At 37.7% G+C, this 17,597-nt stretch overlaps 2 protein-coding genes across 4 annotated transcripts; one reads left to right on the forward strand and one right to left on the reverse strand.

The window, feature by feature from the left end:
- Positions 1-12: 12 nt before the first annotated feature.
- On the reverse strand, positions 13-14,016 carry si:dkey-6i22.5 (polyamine-modulated factor 1). Of its 3 annotated transcripts, XM_057849638.1 has the most exons (7): positions 12,876-14,016; positions 12,731-12,797; positions 9,076-9,100; positions 4,588-4,693; positions 4,295-4,395; positions 1,637-1,850; positions 13-160 (listed from the first exon to the last, which is right to left on the reverse strand). In XM_057849638.1, the coding sequence occupies exons 1-7, from the start codon at positions 12,906-12,908 to the stop codon at positions 95-97; spliced, it is 612 nt and encodes a 203-aa protein (XP_057705621.1). In that variant the 5' UTR covers positions 12,909-14,016; the 3' UTR covers positions 13-94. The 3 variants fall into 3 exon arrangements, with proteins under 3 accessions (XP_057705621.1, XP_057705619.1, XP_057705618.1); XM_057849636.1 differs by having other exon boundaries at positions 12,731-14,015; XM_057849635.1 differs by lacking the exons at positions 9,076-9,100; positions 12,731-12,797; positions 12,876-14,016 and adding an exon at positions 8,436-9,026.
- On the forward strand, positions 8,776-17,427 carry tmx2a (thioredoxin-related transmembrane protein 2a). The gene is made up of 8 exons (XM_057849634.1): positions 8,776-9,033; positions 9,113-9,173; positions 13,525-13,638; positions 16,199-16,275; positions 16,359-16,465; positions 16,540-16,605; positions 16,706-16,835; positions 16,904-17,427. Exons 1-8 carry the CDS (start codon positions 8,845-8,847, stop codon positions 17,069-17,071), a joined length of 912 nt encoding a protein of 303 aa, XP_057705617.1. The 5' UTR covers positions 8,776-8,844; the 3' UTR covers positions 17,072-17,427.
- Positions 17,428-17,597: the final 170 nt, after the last annotated feature.

Below are 17,597 nucleotides of genomic sequence, written 5' to 3' on the forward strand. Positions count from 1 at the left end.
TTGCATTTCATCAGCTTTATTTTAATGAGCAAAAAACAACAACTAAACAATTATATACAGTTATATCTTTTAAGTTGGCCAAAAAAGTTGAAGATCACATATCTAGCACATCTGAAGGGCATAATGAAGATGTCTGGCTTTTTAAATCACTGGAAAATGCCTGTAAAAATATACACACACACAAAAAAACGATAAATAGAAAAATTGAGATATAGATATATACAGAGGGCCGGGGTTACCCTTAAAAAACATTTGGTTGTTGTATGTTTTATATTTAATACATATACGGGGTGAAAGTGGGCAGGAACGGTTCGGAATGCCGTTCCGGCAAGATTCGGCGCCGGAATGGTGCTTTGATCCTGAACATATGACGGGAACTGTCAAAACCCCGTGCTAAAAACAACCTGCATGGCTGCCACACAGGCATCTCCAAAATGAAAACAATCTATTAATATCAGATTTACATACACAAGTGTTAACAACAAGCATAATAAAGTGCTATTGTACTGTTATCCGTTTCCTCAGATTTAAAAAATTTTATTTATTCCACGGACGGCACGGAGCTCTCCGTAGCTTCAGCAGTTATCGAGTCTGTCGAGATCAGGTACGAGAAGTCGTCTCGATGTGTGTAAGGACTCAGTTGTCTGTTAAATTGGCTGACATATTGACATCAGCATAGAAAGTCAGCTCTGATAGGTTCAAATACGCATTTTCTGGAACACCAAAACAGAAAAAAATGAACAAGCTTTTTGAATTAATGCGATAAAAAAGGGCAATGCAACAGAAAATTGATCAGATTTCTAAGAGAAAAGAAAGAGTTGAAGAGGATTATTAATTTGTTTGATGGGGAGGTTTAGAACATGTTCCAAGTCAACGTGCACTTATGCCTTTTTTTTTTTTTGTTCATTTATGTTAGGCTACTTATTTCCTTATAATTTAAAACAGTCAATGTTTACTTTATATTCCATTTTAATGTAGATCCTATGTCCTCAAGTAGTTAACATTGAGGTTTTGCATTTGTGATGAAGTGAGGGAAAATAAGAATTAAGACAGAGGTTGAGTTTACTGCTGGTTTTTGTTAACTGTAATTTTGCAAATTATTAAAAATTCTGAATGAAAATCATTTTCTCATGTTTGCCTTGTTATATAGTATGTGTAATGCAGTAGCTTAATGCATGTGTACAGCCATTTTTTGTGAGTGTATGTTACAGGTATAACTGTGCCAAAAGCAGTTTTCTCAGCATTTCAGTGGTTTTAGGCGGTTTGTCCAACACCCCCACCTCCCCTAATTAAAAAAACAAACAAAAAAACCCCACAATTCTAGCTCTGTGGCGACCTTCATGTCAGGGAGGTCCGGCAAGAAATTCTAGCCACTTTCACTCCTGTATATATGTATATACTTCTAGTATATAGTATAATTTATTGGGGAGACTTGCTAATATCCACCAGTCACAGATTTATTGAGGAAAAAATATACATTGAGGCATCCTTTTCTTCATGTTAGGTACCACAATGTAAATCAACAATTCAAAAAAAAAAAAAAAATTCCATATTAAAGTACTGTAATGTTTATGTAATGTCGACTTATGTTTTCATCGGTAGAACTTGAAATTTACCACTTTCTTTTTTCTCTCACCTCCCACTCAGCAGTTGAACCAACAACAGCAATAGCAGTTGAAATCCGCTGGTCCGTCTGAGCAATCTTCTCCCTGCCAGCTTTCACCTTTTGTGCAAGGGCGGCATTCTCAGCTTGGATCTTTTTCAGCTTGCGTTGCCAGTAAGCTTCTTGTTTTTGATAGAGCGGTATTATAGAGCTGCTAAAATCTTCTTCTGGAACCCCAGATGGACGCCTAAAAAAACAGGTGAACAGTGCACTTCTTTTAATTTTAACATTATCTGATGAATGCTAAAAAAATGGTAATAAAAAAAATAAGAAAATAAATAAAAAATGTCAAGGCCAGCATATAAGCTGTATAAAAAAGGCTGTTGCAAGTAGACCTGTCACGATAACAATTTTTAAAAAGATATTATTTTCCCAGAAACTACAACAATTTCAACAGTTCAACAATTGTAGTAGAGCAGGGCGGTAAACCGAAAATTTACTGTCACCGAAATTCTTAACGATGACCGACGTAATTTTGACCGTGTCGGTAAATTCGGTAAATTAATAAAACAAGAAAATATAGTCTTTTCATCCCGCTTTGATTCTGTGTTGTTCGTCTATGTTCATTCCCCTTTAAGAAAGCAGTGAATGTGCTTACGTAGGGAGTCACATGATCATCAGGAAGCCAATCAAACAAAAGCCCGGTAAGCTAACGCTAGCAGCTAACGCTACAAGCAAAACGTGATGGAGTGCGGCTTAAGGGAGGTTCACCAAACTTTCAACCGACATTTAGTAGACTCTTGGTGGCATCCAGACGGGCTTTCACCCGCTGTCCTCCTTTGTTCTCACGATTTCCGGAGATGGTGCTTTCAGTGCTTTCTACTGGTAGCCAGGCTAACGCTAGCTAGCGGCTAACGCTACAAATGAACGTTATGGAGTCGGATAGCGGCTCTAACCTTGTCGAAACGGCTGAACTTAATGAGTGGATTGGGCACGGACTGCATCTAGCAATTACTATGTGGCGTTATTTTGTATCTGTCTGGGTGTGATTCCTCTGATAGCTTTTGTGATGGTAAAGCATTCAGCATAAAGTACAATCCAACGGCAAAACTTATAATGACCGAGAAATGGCCCCAGCTATTTTTATTGTGCGTGCATTTATTAAAAAATGCACTGGGGGGAAAAAAACCCTTAAACCATAAAGTAAACACTTGTATTTAATAATTATGTCACAGCAGCCATTAACAATAAGTTGTCTTTTTGAAGTGTACTGTTCAAGCTGCAAGTCATTTGTGTTACAATTACATGTTTGCACAGGCATATTGATTTTGACAATGTACATTGTTCAAGTCATACACGCCGTTATAAATGTTCATACTTGAATTCTTATTGCTTACAATACATTTTTATAAACTTAATGTTTAGACTGCATGTACAATTGTTAAATACAGTATATCAAATTGAATGCTGGTAGATAATCTGTATTTCATGCATTGATTCAGATTTTCAAATTATATAACAGTCCGCTTGGGCGAATTTATCGTCATTTATCGTTATCGAGATAAATCTGCTCAATTTATCGTGATACATGTTTAAGGCCATATCGCCCAGCCCTAAATTGTAGTCCCCCCCTTCTGGAATAAAAATGCAATTTATAGATTAATCATCAGAGAAACACTAGAGCACTACCACGCGCTACTGTCGACCTTGAGGCCATCTACCTTAATCAAATAGTCTGTATCAACAAGGCTAGGTTCAGACCACAGGTCTTCATACACGATAGGGATTTGTCGTCATTTTTCGTTTTTCTGGCGTGCCCGTTCAAGTATTACACATGTTCACTAACTCGCAGTCCAGCACAGGCTGAGCAAACTGACCCGCATGCGAAGAAGCATCGAAACAAATGACTATACATGCTGGCTCTACGTTCATCTAGGGTGACCATATTTTGATTTCAAAAAAGAGGACACAAATAACAGAAATGAATAATCACCGTTTACTCTATTCAATTTTTTATGTATTGATAGAACGCATGCACACACATACGATCGGTTTGCCCAGACTCTCGGCCATGTAAGCAATATTGAAATATTGCTCATTTGGTGCACAGGAAGAAAACCAATCTTTCTCAGGCATATCCCTTTTTTTCCATTATATTTATTTATTTTATGACTGTGGTAGAGTTCAAGCTAGGCGCAAACGGTGACGCATAGCTCTATCCCTGCAGTCCTTCTTGGCCCTCTCTTCGTTGCTGACGTAATATGCTGCATGAATTCCGATTGGGGAGGCTTGAGAGTTCAGACCGCCGACATATTTTGAAAAATGTGGCCCCCATCAGTTTTACAACCCGTTCAGACCATCAAGTTCATGCCTCATTCGAGTTGGGAATTACACGAAAAAAATTGGTGCATTAATTTAAGACCTGCAGTATCAACTTAGCCAGATACTGACGCTATAGTCACTTGGATCAGATTGATGCCAAAATATGCAGTATTGCAAACTACAGTATAATTCAAGGCAGTGCGATGAATGTTGATGACACATGTAAATTAGGGTGTCCTGAAAAACTACTGTTGGCTATTTTATATGTACTGTATATCGAATAATAAGTCGATTTAATAATTATCGTGACAGGACTAATTGCAAGGACAAGAGAAAATGCCTGAGTTTCAGTCTACTTTGTGTACCAACCATGCAGGGTCTGGGCTGTTTTTAGCAGCACTCTCCAGTTGGTCCAGTTTATTTAATTTGGACTCTATTCCAGCTTCTTTGTTCAGTTTGCTGATAGCATCCTTTTTACACAGACAGAAACAGTCGAATAAATACGTGTACAAAAAAATACACCAAAATCAACAAAATAATGACCCTTTTGAATACTGCTAAATCACAATGAAGCCCTGAAGAGTTGCCATTTGCAAACTCATCTACTTTCAAATGTTTCTAGAGAGTACTGTTTGTCTACCATCCATGTGACGTGTGCAAACCTTTATAGCTCTCTGCAACTCGTTCACAAATTCCTTATTAACGTTTTCCATCCTCGCGGGGTTCATCTTGTAGAGCTCATGGAACATGCTGGAAAACCTGTCGGAACTGTTTTAAGAGAAGGATATACACATATTACAAGATGAACTCTATAGAGTTTGACTATATGCACTGGGTTATATTTCCAAAACCCTCAACTGAAAAAGATTACACAGTCTGTCAGGACTGTTGAATCATTCAGCATTCGTAATGATACACCTTAAAAGTTACTTGCTGCACATTTGTAATAAGCCCCACTTGACTATAAACCGCAGGGTTCAAAGTGGGAGAAAAACAGTAGTGGGTCACGGTCCGAAAATAACAGTATACATTATTTATATTTACACCACAGTCTTTGCAGATCAAAGAGAAAACGTCCAGCGACAGCTAAAAAGTATAGAAAAAAATCAAAGTTTATTTTTCAATTTATCACATTGGACGACCAAGATATGAATCAAAATATCTAAAAGCAAATTTGTTTGCTACGTTATTTAGTGTTGTCAAACCGATTTACAAATAAAACGGATTTGAAGTGCAACAGTCCTATCGCAGGATGTGCGGTTATTATTTTTTTAACACCTAAACTTTTGGTTTGCTTCATAAAAGCAGCTAGTGTGTCGAGACGTGTATCCTTTTTATATCCAGCAATCTTCATCAATCATGGATAAACCCGCTTAGCCTGGATCGAACAGTATTATATGAAAACAATTAGGGCTGCAGCTATCGATTATTTTAGTAGTCGATCAATCGATGAGCTACCGGTAGTTAATTCGAATAATCGAGTAATCGAATAAGGAATATAAAAAATTAAAAGACCTGAGCAGAGCTTCAAACTTACATGGCAAAAGTCTGCTAGCTTAAATGATTAAATCCTATAAAATGCTAACTTTTTTCAACACTGCTCTTAATGGTTCGAACACATATTCCCACAAAAAACGGCTAAATATACCAATAAACTAAATTACGAATGCATTTAAAAAAAAAAAAAAAGCTCAAACAAAAACTTAGCTTATGTTGGTCTTATCAAGGAGCAGCTGGATTCAACCATGTGAAATGAGTTATATCATATTCACTGTTGCCATGAGGGCTTTAATTAAACGAATACTCGAAGCAGCAAAATGTATTTCGAATCTTTTTTTTTTTTTTTCCAATCAAATTACTCGAGTTAATCGATTAATCGTTGCAGCACTAAAAACAATCATATATTGCGGTTTTGCAATTTTTAGCCCTTTCAGTTCTTAAAGAAATTAATAATAAATGAATACAATTAAATTGGAGCACCTTAATTTTATAATGCAACAATAAAAAAAATACAGAAACTAAAATAACATTTTTATTATGAAGAATATGATAAGTTGTATAAAGAATATAAAATAAAGGGAAAAAAATAAGAATTCAAGGATACATGAGAAAAACAATGTAATAAAATACTGAATGCATTATTACACTAAAACAAGGACATGGTGAGTCAACAAAAGTCATCCCAATTAGAACTATTCAAGTCATCTGGTGAAAAATCTTTTAGTTTTAATATTGCAATAAAGTATATATCGCAATATATCGCAAACCCCCCCAAAAATGGAAAAGTGATTTTTTTTCCAATATTGTTCTGCACTAGTTGAAACCACTGCTGTACTAAACACTCTTTTATACGTCTATAATTTTGGCTTGGCTTTGTTCAAATTGGTGGGAAAAAAAGACAATTGGATGTACTTTTTTCCCCTTCTTTAACGCATGTCCGCGGTATGTGATCGGTACATCCCTGTTTGGTTTGATTTTTTTTTTTTTAACCTACAGATAGTGTTGTAACTGGCTCTAAGCCCCACAACTGCATACAGTGGTACCTCGACATACGATCGCTTCGACACACGATCTTTTCGACATCTTGCGTAAAATTTGACTCGCCTTTTTTTTCTGCATCCGACAACATGCTCTAAATATGACGATCTATTTTTCATTCAAGAAAAAAAAAAAAAAAAAAAAAAAAACGAAAAAACAAACATAGTAACCTTTTTAATGTTTGGAAGTCATTTAATGTTTTGAATCAAGCGTTAAAGTTGTTAAAATTGCTCCCGTTATTGCATTAGTTCCCTTCAGTCTACTTTCGACATGCTAAAGCTTTAAAACTGTTTCATCATTTAAAGACAGATTCAAGTCAAGATTTTGACGATTTAGGAGTATTTTAATAACAAGTTACTTAGGTTCACTAGGAAGGTTCTCTACAACAGAGCTTTCCTGAGAAGTATACTGCTTTAAGATGGCAGCTGTTTACCAACGCCAGCGAGTCTCTCATTTCGCATCCAGTTCTCTATACATGTGCTAACGCCACCGTGTCTGTCATTTCGCATTTAGTTCAATACACTTGATATCTACCGGAGCATCATGTGGGTGTAGTTTGTAGGCTATGGGCTACAGTCTAGTATTATTGAAGCCACCTAGCATTGCGTTTGCAACTGCGTCACAACTTCCTTCACTCCTCCCCACTCCTGCTCTGCTCTCTTGTCTCCTTGAGTCCGTGTCTCTGACTTTTGTCGTGTCATTCAACCAACGTAGTAACGCATAGTAACGCACGCCTTTACATCCTCAGTAACTGTAACGGCATTGCCAAGATGAGAAAAGTAATTAATTAGATTATTCACTAGTGAAAAAAATAACGCCGTCATTAACAACACTGAACCCAGATTGCAGACCGACGTTGAAAAGATGTTGGATCAACATTCCGCTGTCAACCTTCTATCGTTGAATCAACGTCACTTTTGCACCCTCAATTAATGTTTCAACGTTGAAATCCTTACAAAACCTAAGCGTCATTTCGATTATTAATAATATTGGAACAACGCTGAATCAATTTTATGTTTTTGACAAAAACTCCCGCTCATAAATAATTACATGGCTTTTCAATCATATTTCTTGGTCAATCATAAATCAAATATTTGTCGATTTCGATTAGAAGAAAAGACTCAAATTAAATTTTGCTGCTTCGAGTATTCGTTTAATTAAATTGGCATTGTAATGGTTTGCTTTTGAAAGTGTTTGCATTAAGTTTTATTGATTTGGGTGAATACACTGCCCTCTAGTCTGCCTTATTTTACATGGCCAAATCCAGCTGCTCCCTGTTAAGATCAATATAAGCCAAGTTTTTGTTTGAGCTAATGTTTTTTTTAATGCATTCGTAATTTAGTTTAAAGGTATATTTAGCCAATTTTTGTGGGAATATGTGCCTGAACCATTTGTTAAGAGCATTGTAAAAAAGAAAAAAAATTAACTTTAGCATTTTATAGCATTTAAGCTAGCAAACGTTTGCTATGTAAGTTAGCCAATTGTTCTTTTGTTGTACATAGATCATTTTTTATCATTTTTCTTATACCATCTGAGGCTCAGCTCAGGTATTTTATTATTATTATTTTTAATGTTTATCAGATTACTCGATTATTCAAACTAATTCATCAATTAATCGACTACTACATTCGCCACATTAGAACCCGATTCGTTACATTATTACTATAATTATTCCTATTTGTATTCATAATGTCTTTGTTTTGCTCTGCTTAATTGCTATTTGCAATAGTACTGGTTAAGGATTTAGTGCAGGTTTTCGGGCTGTGGAACGAATTAATGGAATTATAGTGTATTCTTATAGGAAAATCCTGCTCGACATACAACCATTCGACTTACAAACAAGGTCCTGGAACGAATTAACTTTGTATGTAGAGGTAACACTGTATTACCTTTTTTTTTTTAAATCATACTTGTAATACAAACATCAAACTTAATGTTAAAGTTGTATAAATTAAGTAACAGAGTAGCTCACCTAGCCAAGTCCATAAACATTTCCACACTTTTCTCAACGACTTTATCGTACAGCTTCAACCTGCTGCTTCGAGGTTCGTCATTGCTGGCTGGTTTACAATCGGCTTTTGGTTTTACATCCTGAGATGAATCCTCCCCTGTTAAATAATCGCTTTGGAGCTCTTTAGTTGAGCTTTCACATGACATGGCTTCGGTAGCTGCTTCATTGTACTCCATTTTCTTCTTCTTCCTCCCCTCCTGTTTATATATTTGGCATTTGCAATACGCGCCCAAACTACGGTATTCACTGAGGCTCAGAATTGACGTAGCGCGTTTTGCAGCGTGCATGCGCGGGGCAATCCGGAAAGAGCTTTGCGTCACTTCCTACAGTTGACTTTCGACCATCAGCTGGATAGCTCCCATAGGCGAAAATGGGTTTAATCACCGGGGTCTGCGCTTTCCTTTACCACCTGCCCCAGATTTACAAATGGCTCCTGAAACCGTATTACATCACGTCCTTTTTCATGACCATCGCTTTCTTGGTAGTCAGAAAGGCTCCCGGTTTGTGCGAGCACCTGGCGACGCAGCGTGAGGACGGCAACTCGTGCGACTTCGATTGGGTGCGCACCCCACTGCTAAAAAAAAAAATGCAGGCGTCTTACCTTTCAGAGGCGTTCATTCTCGTCCCTATTTTGACAGAGAGAAGTGGAGATTCTCATGTTTCTCAGTGCGATCGTGATGATGAAAAACAGAAGAGCAAGTAAGTGCATTACCACTTCACACATCAGAACAATCACACTTTACTTAACCCTTTACAGTGCACGTTTTTGGTGATTAATTAAATAAATAAAGAATGCCATGAATACCTGGCGTCCACAAGCATGGACATTAAATTTTGGGTCATGTAGGCCACAGTATTAACATTTGGTAAATTAATCAAATAAATAAAAAGTTGGGCCTACATTGGATATCAACTCGCAATTATAATATTTTCGTTCATGAGTTTAGACACTTAAATGTATGTTATGTATAATTTTTTTGCGTATTGATATAGTTTAGGCTCACGATACGATACGATTTGCGATACAAAGCTTACGATAATGATGATCTCACGTAATGGCGATACAACGATTATTGATACATTGGTCAGGAAATCAACTTAATATATTCTACAAAACGACTAATGAACAGTAAAACAAGCTTCTGTTGTGAATTGGAATGTGTTTACCACTAGTAGACATCCAATCCATTTGAAGTGGGAGGGTGGCAGCGAATGAACATTCGCTGCCATCCCTCCCACTTCAAACTGATTGAACGTCTATGGCCATCAGTGGCAGCCAATGCCAGGCAACAAGGTAATTTTGGGGCATTTCAGATCATTACTCTATTGATTTTGAGTCACTTTCTGTTTATTTTGGGGCATTTTATGAGTCACTTCCTGTTGATTTTGGGTTAAGGAACAAGAAATGGTCCAGGAATCTCCCAAATGAATAGGCAGCGACTCAAACCCAACAGGAAGCGACCTGTAAATGCACTAAAATGAACAGAAATTGACTTGTAAATGGCCTGAAATTCAGAAAGAGTGACTGTGAAGGAATGCTCTGGTTGGAATGAATGAATGTTCGTTCGAACTTCCCAGTCTAAATGGATTGGGCATCGAGCGCCATCAATGGCAGCCATAGAGTTAACGGAGACACTATTATAGTTGACGATTTTGATAGCAACTTGTTGGTTCCTTTTTTTTTTAACATTGACACCTTTTTTAAACGATATCTCGATTCTTGGCAGGTGCATATCGATAACCTTTTGGGATACAAGTATCACGATATATCACCATTTCGATATTTTGTCACACCCCTAATATACTTGTCCTGTTATTCTTTGGTTATATGGTTGAAGAACTGCTTCTTGGTTTGTCATATACTAAAGAATAAAAAGAAAATGAACATTTTGTTTTAATTATTATTATTGGTCATTATTGTATTTTTGCATATGTTCTAAAATCTAATTTTAGTGTATAAATCAAACGATAAATTAGTAAAAACAAAACTTTTAAAATTAAAATGAATGAAAACAGAAATACACAGAGGTTATGGGCCCCCCAAAACACTCCAAAAATGATTAAAAAAAAAAAAAAAAAAAAAGCATACACATACAGTGAGGCGCAGAAGTATTTGCACCCCTTGTGATTTTGCAAGTTAACTCACTTAGAAAATATTTTGGTAGAGGTCTGAAATTTCAATCATCGATGCATTTCCACTGTTAAAGAGATAATCTGGGGAAAAAATCCGAAATTCAAATTGTATGATTTTTTAAAAATAATTTAATTGTAATTTATTTGGGTTCACAAGTATTTGTACCCCTGAGAAAATCAATGCTAATATTTAGTGCAGAAGCCTTTGTTTGCAATTACAGAGGTCAGACGCTTTCTGTTGTTCTTCACCAGGTTTTCACATATGGAAACGGGGATTTTGGCCCGTTCCTCCACACAAGTCTTCTCTAGATCAGTCAGGTTTAGGTGCTGTCGTTGGAAAAACACGACGTTTCAGCTCCATCCAAACATTTTGAGGTCTGGAGACTGGCTAGGCCACTCCTGAACCCTGATATGCTTTTTATTCAGCCAATGGTCAGCTTGGTTGTGTGCTTCGGATCATTGTCATCATTGTCATGTTGGAAGATCCAGCCACGACTCATCTTCAAGTCTCTGACTGAGGGAAGAAAGTTGTGGCTCAAAATCTGACGATACATTTCACTATTCATCCTCTGCTTTATACTGTACAGTTGTCCTGTCCCCTTTGCCGAAAAGCATCCCCACAGCATGAGGTTTCCACTCCCATACTTCACAGTGGGGATGGTATTCTTTGGATTGTACTCATCCTTCTTTTTCCCTCCACACACGACGAGTACAGTTGGCACCAAAAAGTTCTATTTTGGTCTCATCTGACCACATGGCTTGCTCCCTTGACCCCTCTGCATCATTCAGATGGTCCCTGGCAAACTTCAGACTGGCCTTCACATGTACTGGCTTCAACAGGGGAACCTTCTGAACAATACATGATTTTAAACCATTGCACCGTGTCGTTCTACGCAGAGCCCTCACTTTTGTCATCATGAGTGATGCCCCACGAGGAGAGATTTTACGTGGAGCCCCAGTCTGATGTAGATTACTAGTCATGTTTAGCATTTTCCATTTTCTAACAATTGCTGCAACTGTTGATTTATTCTCACCAAGCTGTTTTCCAATCGTCTCATAGCCTTTTCCAGCTTTGTGGAGCTAAACATTTTTTTCTCTGGTGTCTATCGAAAGCTCTCTGATCTTGTCCATGGTAGCAGTTGGATTATGACTGACTCTGGGGTGCACAGGTGTGGTGGTGGGTGGGTGGTTACTCATGGGGTAAAGGTGGACTTTTTTTAGGGTGGACTGACAACTCTTTGAGTGTCACAGGTATTGCTGATTCTTAGGGGTACGAATACTTATGAACCCCAGTAAATTTCAAATGAATTTAAAAAAAAAATCATACAATGTGAGTTTGTTATTTTTTTTAAATTATGTCTCTAATTGGAAATGCATCTGTGATTGAAATTTCAGACCTCTACAGTACCTGTTTTCTTAGTGGGTGGACTTGCAAAATCACAAAGAGGTGCAAATTCTTCTGCTCCTCACTATATAATTTCAAGGTATTCAAATTAATGCCTTATAAAGGGATAAACATGGCAAGACTTCTCTGAATGGTAATCTGTAAAAGCGCAGTTTAGTTTTGACTTTATATCGCTACTTTACCTTGAGTTAAATGTAAACAGAATTTTCAAAATCCGATGATTAGAGTCGGGGAGAAATTTGCCTTTTTAGGTTATTTTTGTGTGTTATATAACTTTCGAAAAATCCGGTCGAAAATGCCATTACAGTAACAAGAATGACGTTCATCTTTATTGTCCAAATATGTTGGAAACGAAAAGAATTAATTTCGAGAACATAAAAAGAATGGTGACACATACAGAGGGAGAACAGGGTAGAGAGAAATGGTGATTCACAATGATGAGAAAAGAGAAAACAAGGGAGGGGTGGGGACAGGGCCATGTGTATATACTAGTAATTTGGTTTAAATTTTCTTAACATATATAATCACTTTTCCTTTTGTCTGCTATTTGGGTAACCTCTTTTCTGCTGACCACTTATCATGCAATGTACTTTTCTGCACTATATCATAACTCGCGTACCTGTGCCCAGCTGTTTTGTCTGCTATATGGGTAACCTCTTTTCTACTGACCACTTATCACGCAAATGTACTTGGCAGCAATATATCATAACTCGCGTACCTGTGCCCGGCTGTGTACTCAGCACCCCTCCTTGGCCACACACAAAAAATCTTAAAAGGCCAGACACCTGTGAATTAAATAGCATGACTAGCGCACTGACACAATTTTCAACAGAGGGGTTGCTTACGCCTTGCAAAATGCATACCGCATAGTTTCTTGATTTTCCCTGGCAAGCCATTAGCAATTTTGATGAATGATGAGGCCATCTCTTTCTGTACCATTCACATACAAAATGTAAAGTTGTTCTTTCAGTTAGTGGAGATAGCTTGGTTCCTGTGGCAATGCATGGAGGTCAAGACAGAAACAATTATTTTTTTCTTTTTATGTAATTTTTTTTTGCAGATTTCGAAGCTATTTCTTGGCCAATTGCTTAAAAATATATAAACTCATTCTTTCCCTGCATCCTCCCAGCAAGTTAGAAAACTGTGATTGACTTATACAGCTGGACAGAAAAAGATTCCAGTGAATGGGGAAAAAAAAAAAATTAAACAGGCATCATCATAACCCTTTAATGAGATTTTTTTTGTAAAAGGAAGAAATTTCCCTACTTGAGCCCCAGAATTTACCTTACAATAGAACAATTACATGCTAAGATGTAGACTTTGCTCTAAAGCAATTGAGGCTATTGTAACTGTTTAACCAATATGCAACCTAGTGTGTGACTATTTGTCTTCACCCCCAAGCAAGTCGCGAAACACTCCACTACAAACAAACTTGCCCACTGTTGTGTAAACATTACCCTTGAACGCCTTCTTCTGACCTTGTCAGCACCGTTTTTTTCCCCCCACCTGCAGTCACCTTGGAGCAGCACATCGGAAACTTGTTCCTGTTCAGCAAAGTGGCCAACGTCATCCTCTTTTTCCGACTGGACATTCGTCTGGGCATCCTCTACCTCGCACTATGTGTCGGTCAGTGGCTTCAACAGTGCGGTTATAATTATTTTCACAATTATTGTCAAAGTTAGGATAGGTTGAAACTACTTTTCAGCAAAAAAGGTCAACTCAAATATCAAGCCGTATTGTCTTTGTATTAAGTCTTACAGTGCCATTGATGAAAATAGTCGTCCAATTGTGTGGCTCTTAAAATGAGTATCACTAGTATATGTGCAATCCATTTGAACTGGGAGGGGAATGAACATGAAGATTGTTCATTCGCTGCCACTGTTCCCGCTTCAAATGGATCTGACAACTATCGCTGTCGATGGCAGCCACTGAGTTAAAATAGTGGGTAGGAATTGGTGCGTGTGGATTACTTTATTAACCTCCTTTTTATACAGTCGTGGATGAAATTATAGGCACCGCTGGAATTTTTCCAGAAAATACAGCATTTCTTACAGAAATTAATGCAATTACAAATGTTTTCAGTATGAATGCATTTATTTCTTGGATGTGCGCTGGAAAAACACAAAACAGCTGAGGAAAAAAAGTCAAAAAATAGGCTGGACAAAATTGTAGGCACCTTCACCTAAATATTTGGTTGCACATCCTCTGGAGGAAATAAAAGGAAACAATCGCTATCCATAACCATCAACCAGTTTTGTGCACCTCACAGATGGAATTTTGGACCACTCTTCTTTTGCAAACTGTTCCAGGTCTCTCAGATTTGAAGGGTGCCTTCTTGCAACAGCAATTTTGAGATCTTTCCATTGTGTTCAATGGGATTTAGATCTGGACTCATCGATGGCCACCTCAGAATTCTCAGGCGCTTTGTCTCCAACCTGTTTTGGGTCATTGTCCTGTTGGAACACCCATGACCTCTGACGCAGACCCAGTTTTCTGACACTACACCCGACATTACGGCCCAAAACCTTTTGATGGTCTTAGATTTCATGACTCCATACCACACTGTCAAGGCACCCAGTACCAGAAAAGAGAGGCCTACAAAGAAAAGAACACAGAGCCTATGGTCAAACATGGTGGAGGTCCAATGATGTTTTGGTATTGTTTTGCTGCCTCTGGCACTGGATTCCTTGACAGTGTGCAAGGAGTCATGAAATCCGCAGACTATCAAAGTGTTTTGGGCTGCAATGTAGGCTGTAGTGCCAGAAAACTGGGTCTGTGTCAGAGGTCATGGGTGTTCCAACAGGATAATGACCCAAAACAGGTTGGAGACAAAACTCTGCAGAATTGTGAGGTGGCCATCGAGGAGTCCGGATCTAAATCCAATTGAACGCCTGTGGAGAGATCTTATAATTGCTGTTGCAAGAAGGCACCCTTCAAATCTGAGAGACCGGGAACAGTTCGCAAAAGAAGAGTGGTCTAAAATTCCATCTGAGAGGTGTGTAAAACTTGGTTTAAGGAGGCGAATGGTTTCTGTTATTTCTTCTAAAGGATGTGCAACCAAATATTGAGTTGAGGGTGCCAACAATTTTGTCCAGCCCATTTTTTTGCATTCTATGTAAAATTGTGTACATTTGGCTTTTCTCTTCAACTGTTTTGTTTTTTTCAATGCAAATCCAAAAAATAAACACATTCATACTGAAAACATTTGTAATTGCATTAATGTCTGGCAGAAACTGCGTATTTTCTGGAGAAATTTCAGGGGTGCCAATAATTTCGTCCATGACTGTATATACACACACGTAAATAAATCACAGAAAATGAGACTCAAAGATTATTTTGTCATTACTGGTCTGACATTCATCAACTGAAATTTTACAAATTTTCCCGGCATTGATTTCAACATGTTAATTTCACTTGCCATTTGTACAGTGCAAAAACACGCCTGCGTTTTCAGTGTAGATCTACTACAAATAGGTAAAATTATCTGCCAGTGCTTCAAGTAAATTTTTGTCCACGTAGATTTCTTGAGATAAGAAAAATACCTAGCTGAAAATAAGCTTAAGACTTATTTTAAGCAAAAAAAAGTATATTTAATCTTTAAAAATCTTGTTTGTCAGAAAGGTTCTTAATTGAAGAAATACTGTTCAAAACTTCATTTGAAAGCAAAATTACTCTTGATTTAGGGAAAGAATTACCAAATTTTAGATGTATGGGCTTAATACGAACAAATAGTAATATTTACTTAAAGTGGAATAATCTGACACATTAATCTTGACTAGTCTTTAACACTCAGAACAAGATGGAGAAAAATATTTGACTAGATTTAAGAAAAATAATCTGATTAAGACTTTATAAATTTGCAGTGTAGCATGCTCTCTTACAGTTGCTTGTCAAATGTTTGCCGTATTTGTATACAAAGAGAAAAGACTGAATAACTCTGTCCTTGTAGCTCAATACAGACGCACTGTTTATCTAGTGTTGAAACTGAGAAGTGAAAAAGAGTGGAGGCTGAGGTCAAGCTTCTTGTGCAGGCCATATTCAATTAAATTTTAATAATTTGCCGCGGGCCAGTCGATACTGGTTCGCAGGCCGCAGTTTGGGCACCATTGCCATAGGGTAATAATGAAATATATTCCCTCCATCTATTTTTTCATAGAAAAATCCAATGTGTATTTTTTCCCCTCAGCTTTTGTCATGACATGCAAGCCTCCTTTATACATGGGCCCTGAATACATCAAGTATTTCAGTGACAAGACCATTGATGTGAGTTGATATGGATGGAGCAGTTAAAATTTTGGAAATCTCAAAAAATAGCTGCTTGGATTTTTTTTTTTTTTTTTCAACAGGAGGAGCTGCAGAAAGATAGTCGTGTAACCTGGATAGTTGAATTCTACGCCAACTGGTCATCTGACTGCCAGTCTTTCGCTCCGGTGTATGCTGACCTGTCGCTCAAGTAAGAAATGTTTTCAGTCACTTTGTCAGAATTAGAGGGAAAAACTGAAGTTTGGCTTACATCTGTACCTGCAGGTATAACTGTGCTGGGCTGAGGTTTGGGAAGGTGGACATTGGTCGTTATGGAGAGGTTTCACAGAGGTACGCAGGTTTCCCTTCCTGTAAGATGTGCTGTAATGTTTCATGCCAAACGTGACAGTTCCCTCTTGGTTAATAAAACTACTTACTCTCTTTCGACTAGGTACAAAGTGAGCACATCACCTCTGTCCAAGCAGCTTCCCTCACTGGTGTTATTCCAAGGTGGGCAGGAGGTTATGAGGCGTCCATCAGTGGACAGTAAAGGCCGAGCTATTTCATGGACTTTCAATGAGGTTTGTCTTCATCGAGAGCTATTTTAGTATCACAATAACATTAACTCATTTTCCCCTACCCGTTTTAGGAGAACATTATCAGAGAGTTTGATCTTAACGAGCGCTTCCAGAAGTCCAAGAAGCTGAACAAGAGTCGCGGTTTGAAGGAAGAGGAGCAGCAGAACTCCCGGCAAGACGAGACCGAGCCTGATGTGAACACTCAGGAGCAAAGTTCGGAGAGCAAGAAAGACAAGTGAAGATGGAAAATGTGGTTCCACGGATCTACTATATTTTGTTCTTCTAATGTGGACCTGCCTTCCAGTATTTTTCCAACAGCAAAAATCCCTAATAATGTAGAATGTAGACTGCTTTAAGATTTTCCCCAGTGGAAATAGTTGGTCAGGTCACTGGTCTGTGTTGGAGTGAAGTTTGCTGCCTAATTGTGAACATGCAAAATATTAGGCGATAAGCAAGGGAAGTTTTATCAACGTATTTAAATAACTTTGTGTTTTGTATGTAACATTTGTTGATTGTATAACATCTCGTTACTGTGTTCATTTGGGAAACCTGTTTACTAATGTCCCATTGTTCAAAAGCAAATTAAAAATGCATTTGAGATCCATCATTTTTTTCATCAATTTGACCTTTTTTATTCTGAGAAGACATCTTCAAAAAAAATCTTTAAGGCCATTTTTGAAAAGTCTTAAATGTGTTAGATATTTGTGAAACTCGTTCCAATTCCACATGAGCGATATTTAAATTCACAATGAAGTATCGTCAACA

The sequence above is a fragment of the Corythoichthys intestinalis genome, chromosome 11 (genome assembly GCF_030265065.1).
Source record: "Corythoichthys intestinalis isolate RoL2023-P3 chromosome 11, ASM3026506v1, whole genome shotgun sequence".
Lineage (NCBI taxonomy): Eukaryota > Metazoa > Chordata > Actinopteri > Syngnathiformes > Syngnathidae > Corythoichthys > Corythoichthys intestinalis.

Coding starts and splice junctions, on each gene's coding strand:
- si:dkey-6i22.5 (XM_057849635.1), bottom strand. CDS start 8,761: ATGCACGCTGCAAAACGCGCTACGTCAATTCTGAGCCTCAGTGAATAC. Junction 4,694..8,435: donor ATGTTTATGGACTTGGCTAG/GTGAGCTACTCT, acceptor CTCTTAAAACAG/TTCCGACAGGTTTTCCAGCA. Junction 4,396..4,587: donor AGTTGCAGAGAGCTATAAAG/GTTTGCACACGT, acceptor CTGTGTAAAAAG/GATGCTATCAGCAAACTGAA.
- tmx2a (XM_057849634.1), top strand. CDS start 8,845: ATGGGTTTAATCACCGGGGTCTGCGCTTTCCTTTACCACCTGCCCCAG. Junction 9,174..13,524: donor GATGAAAAACAGAAGAGCAA/GTAAGTGCATTA, acceptor CCCCACCTGCAG/TCACCTTGGAGCAGCACATC. Junction 13,639..16,198: donor CTACCTCGCACTATGTGTCG/GTCAGTGGCTTC, acceptor TTTTCCCCTCAG/CTTTTGTCATGACATGCAAG.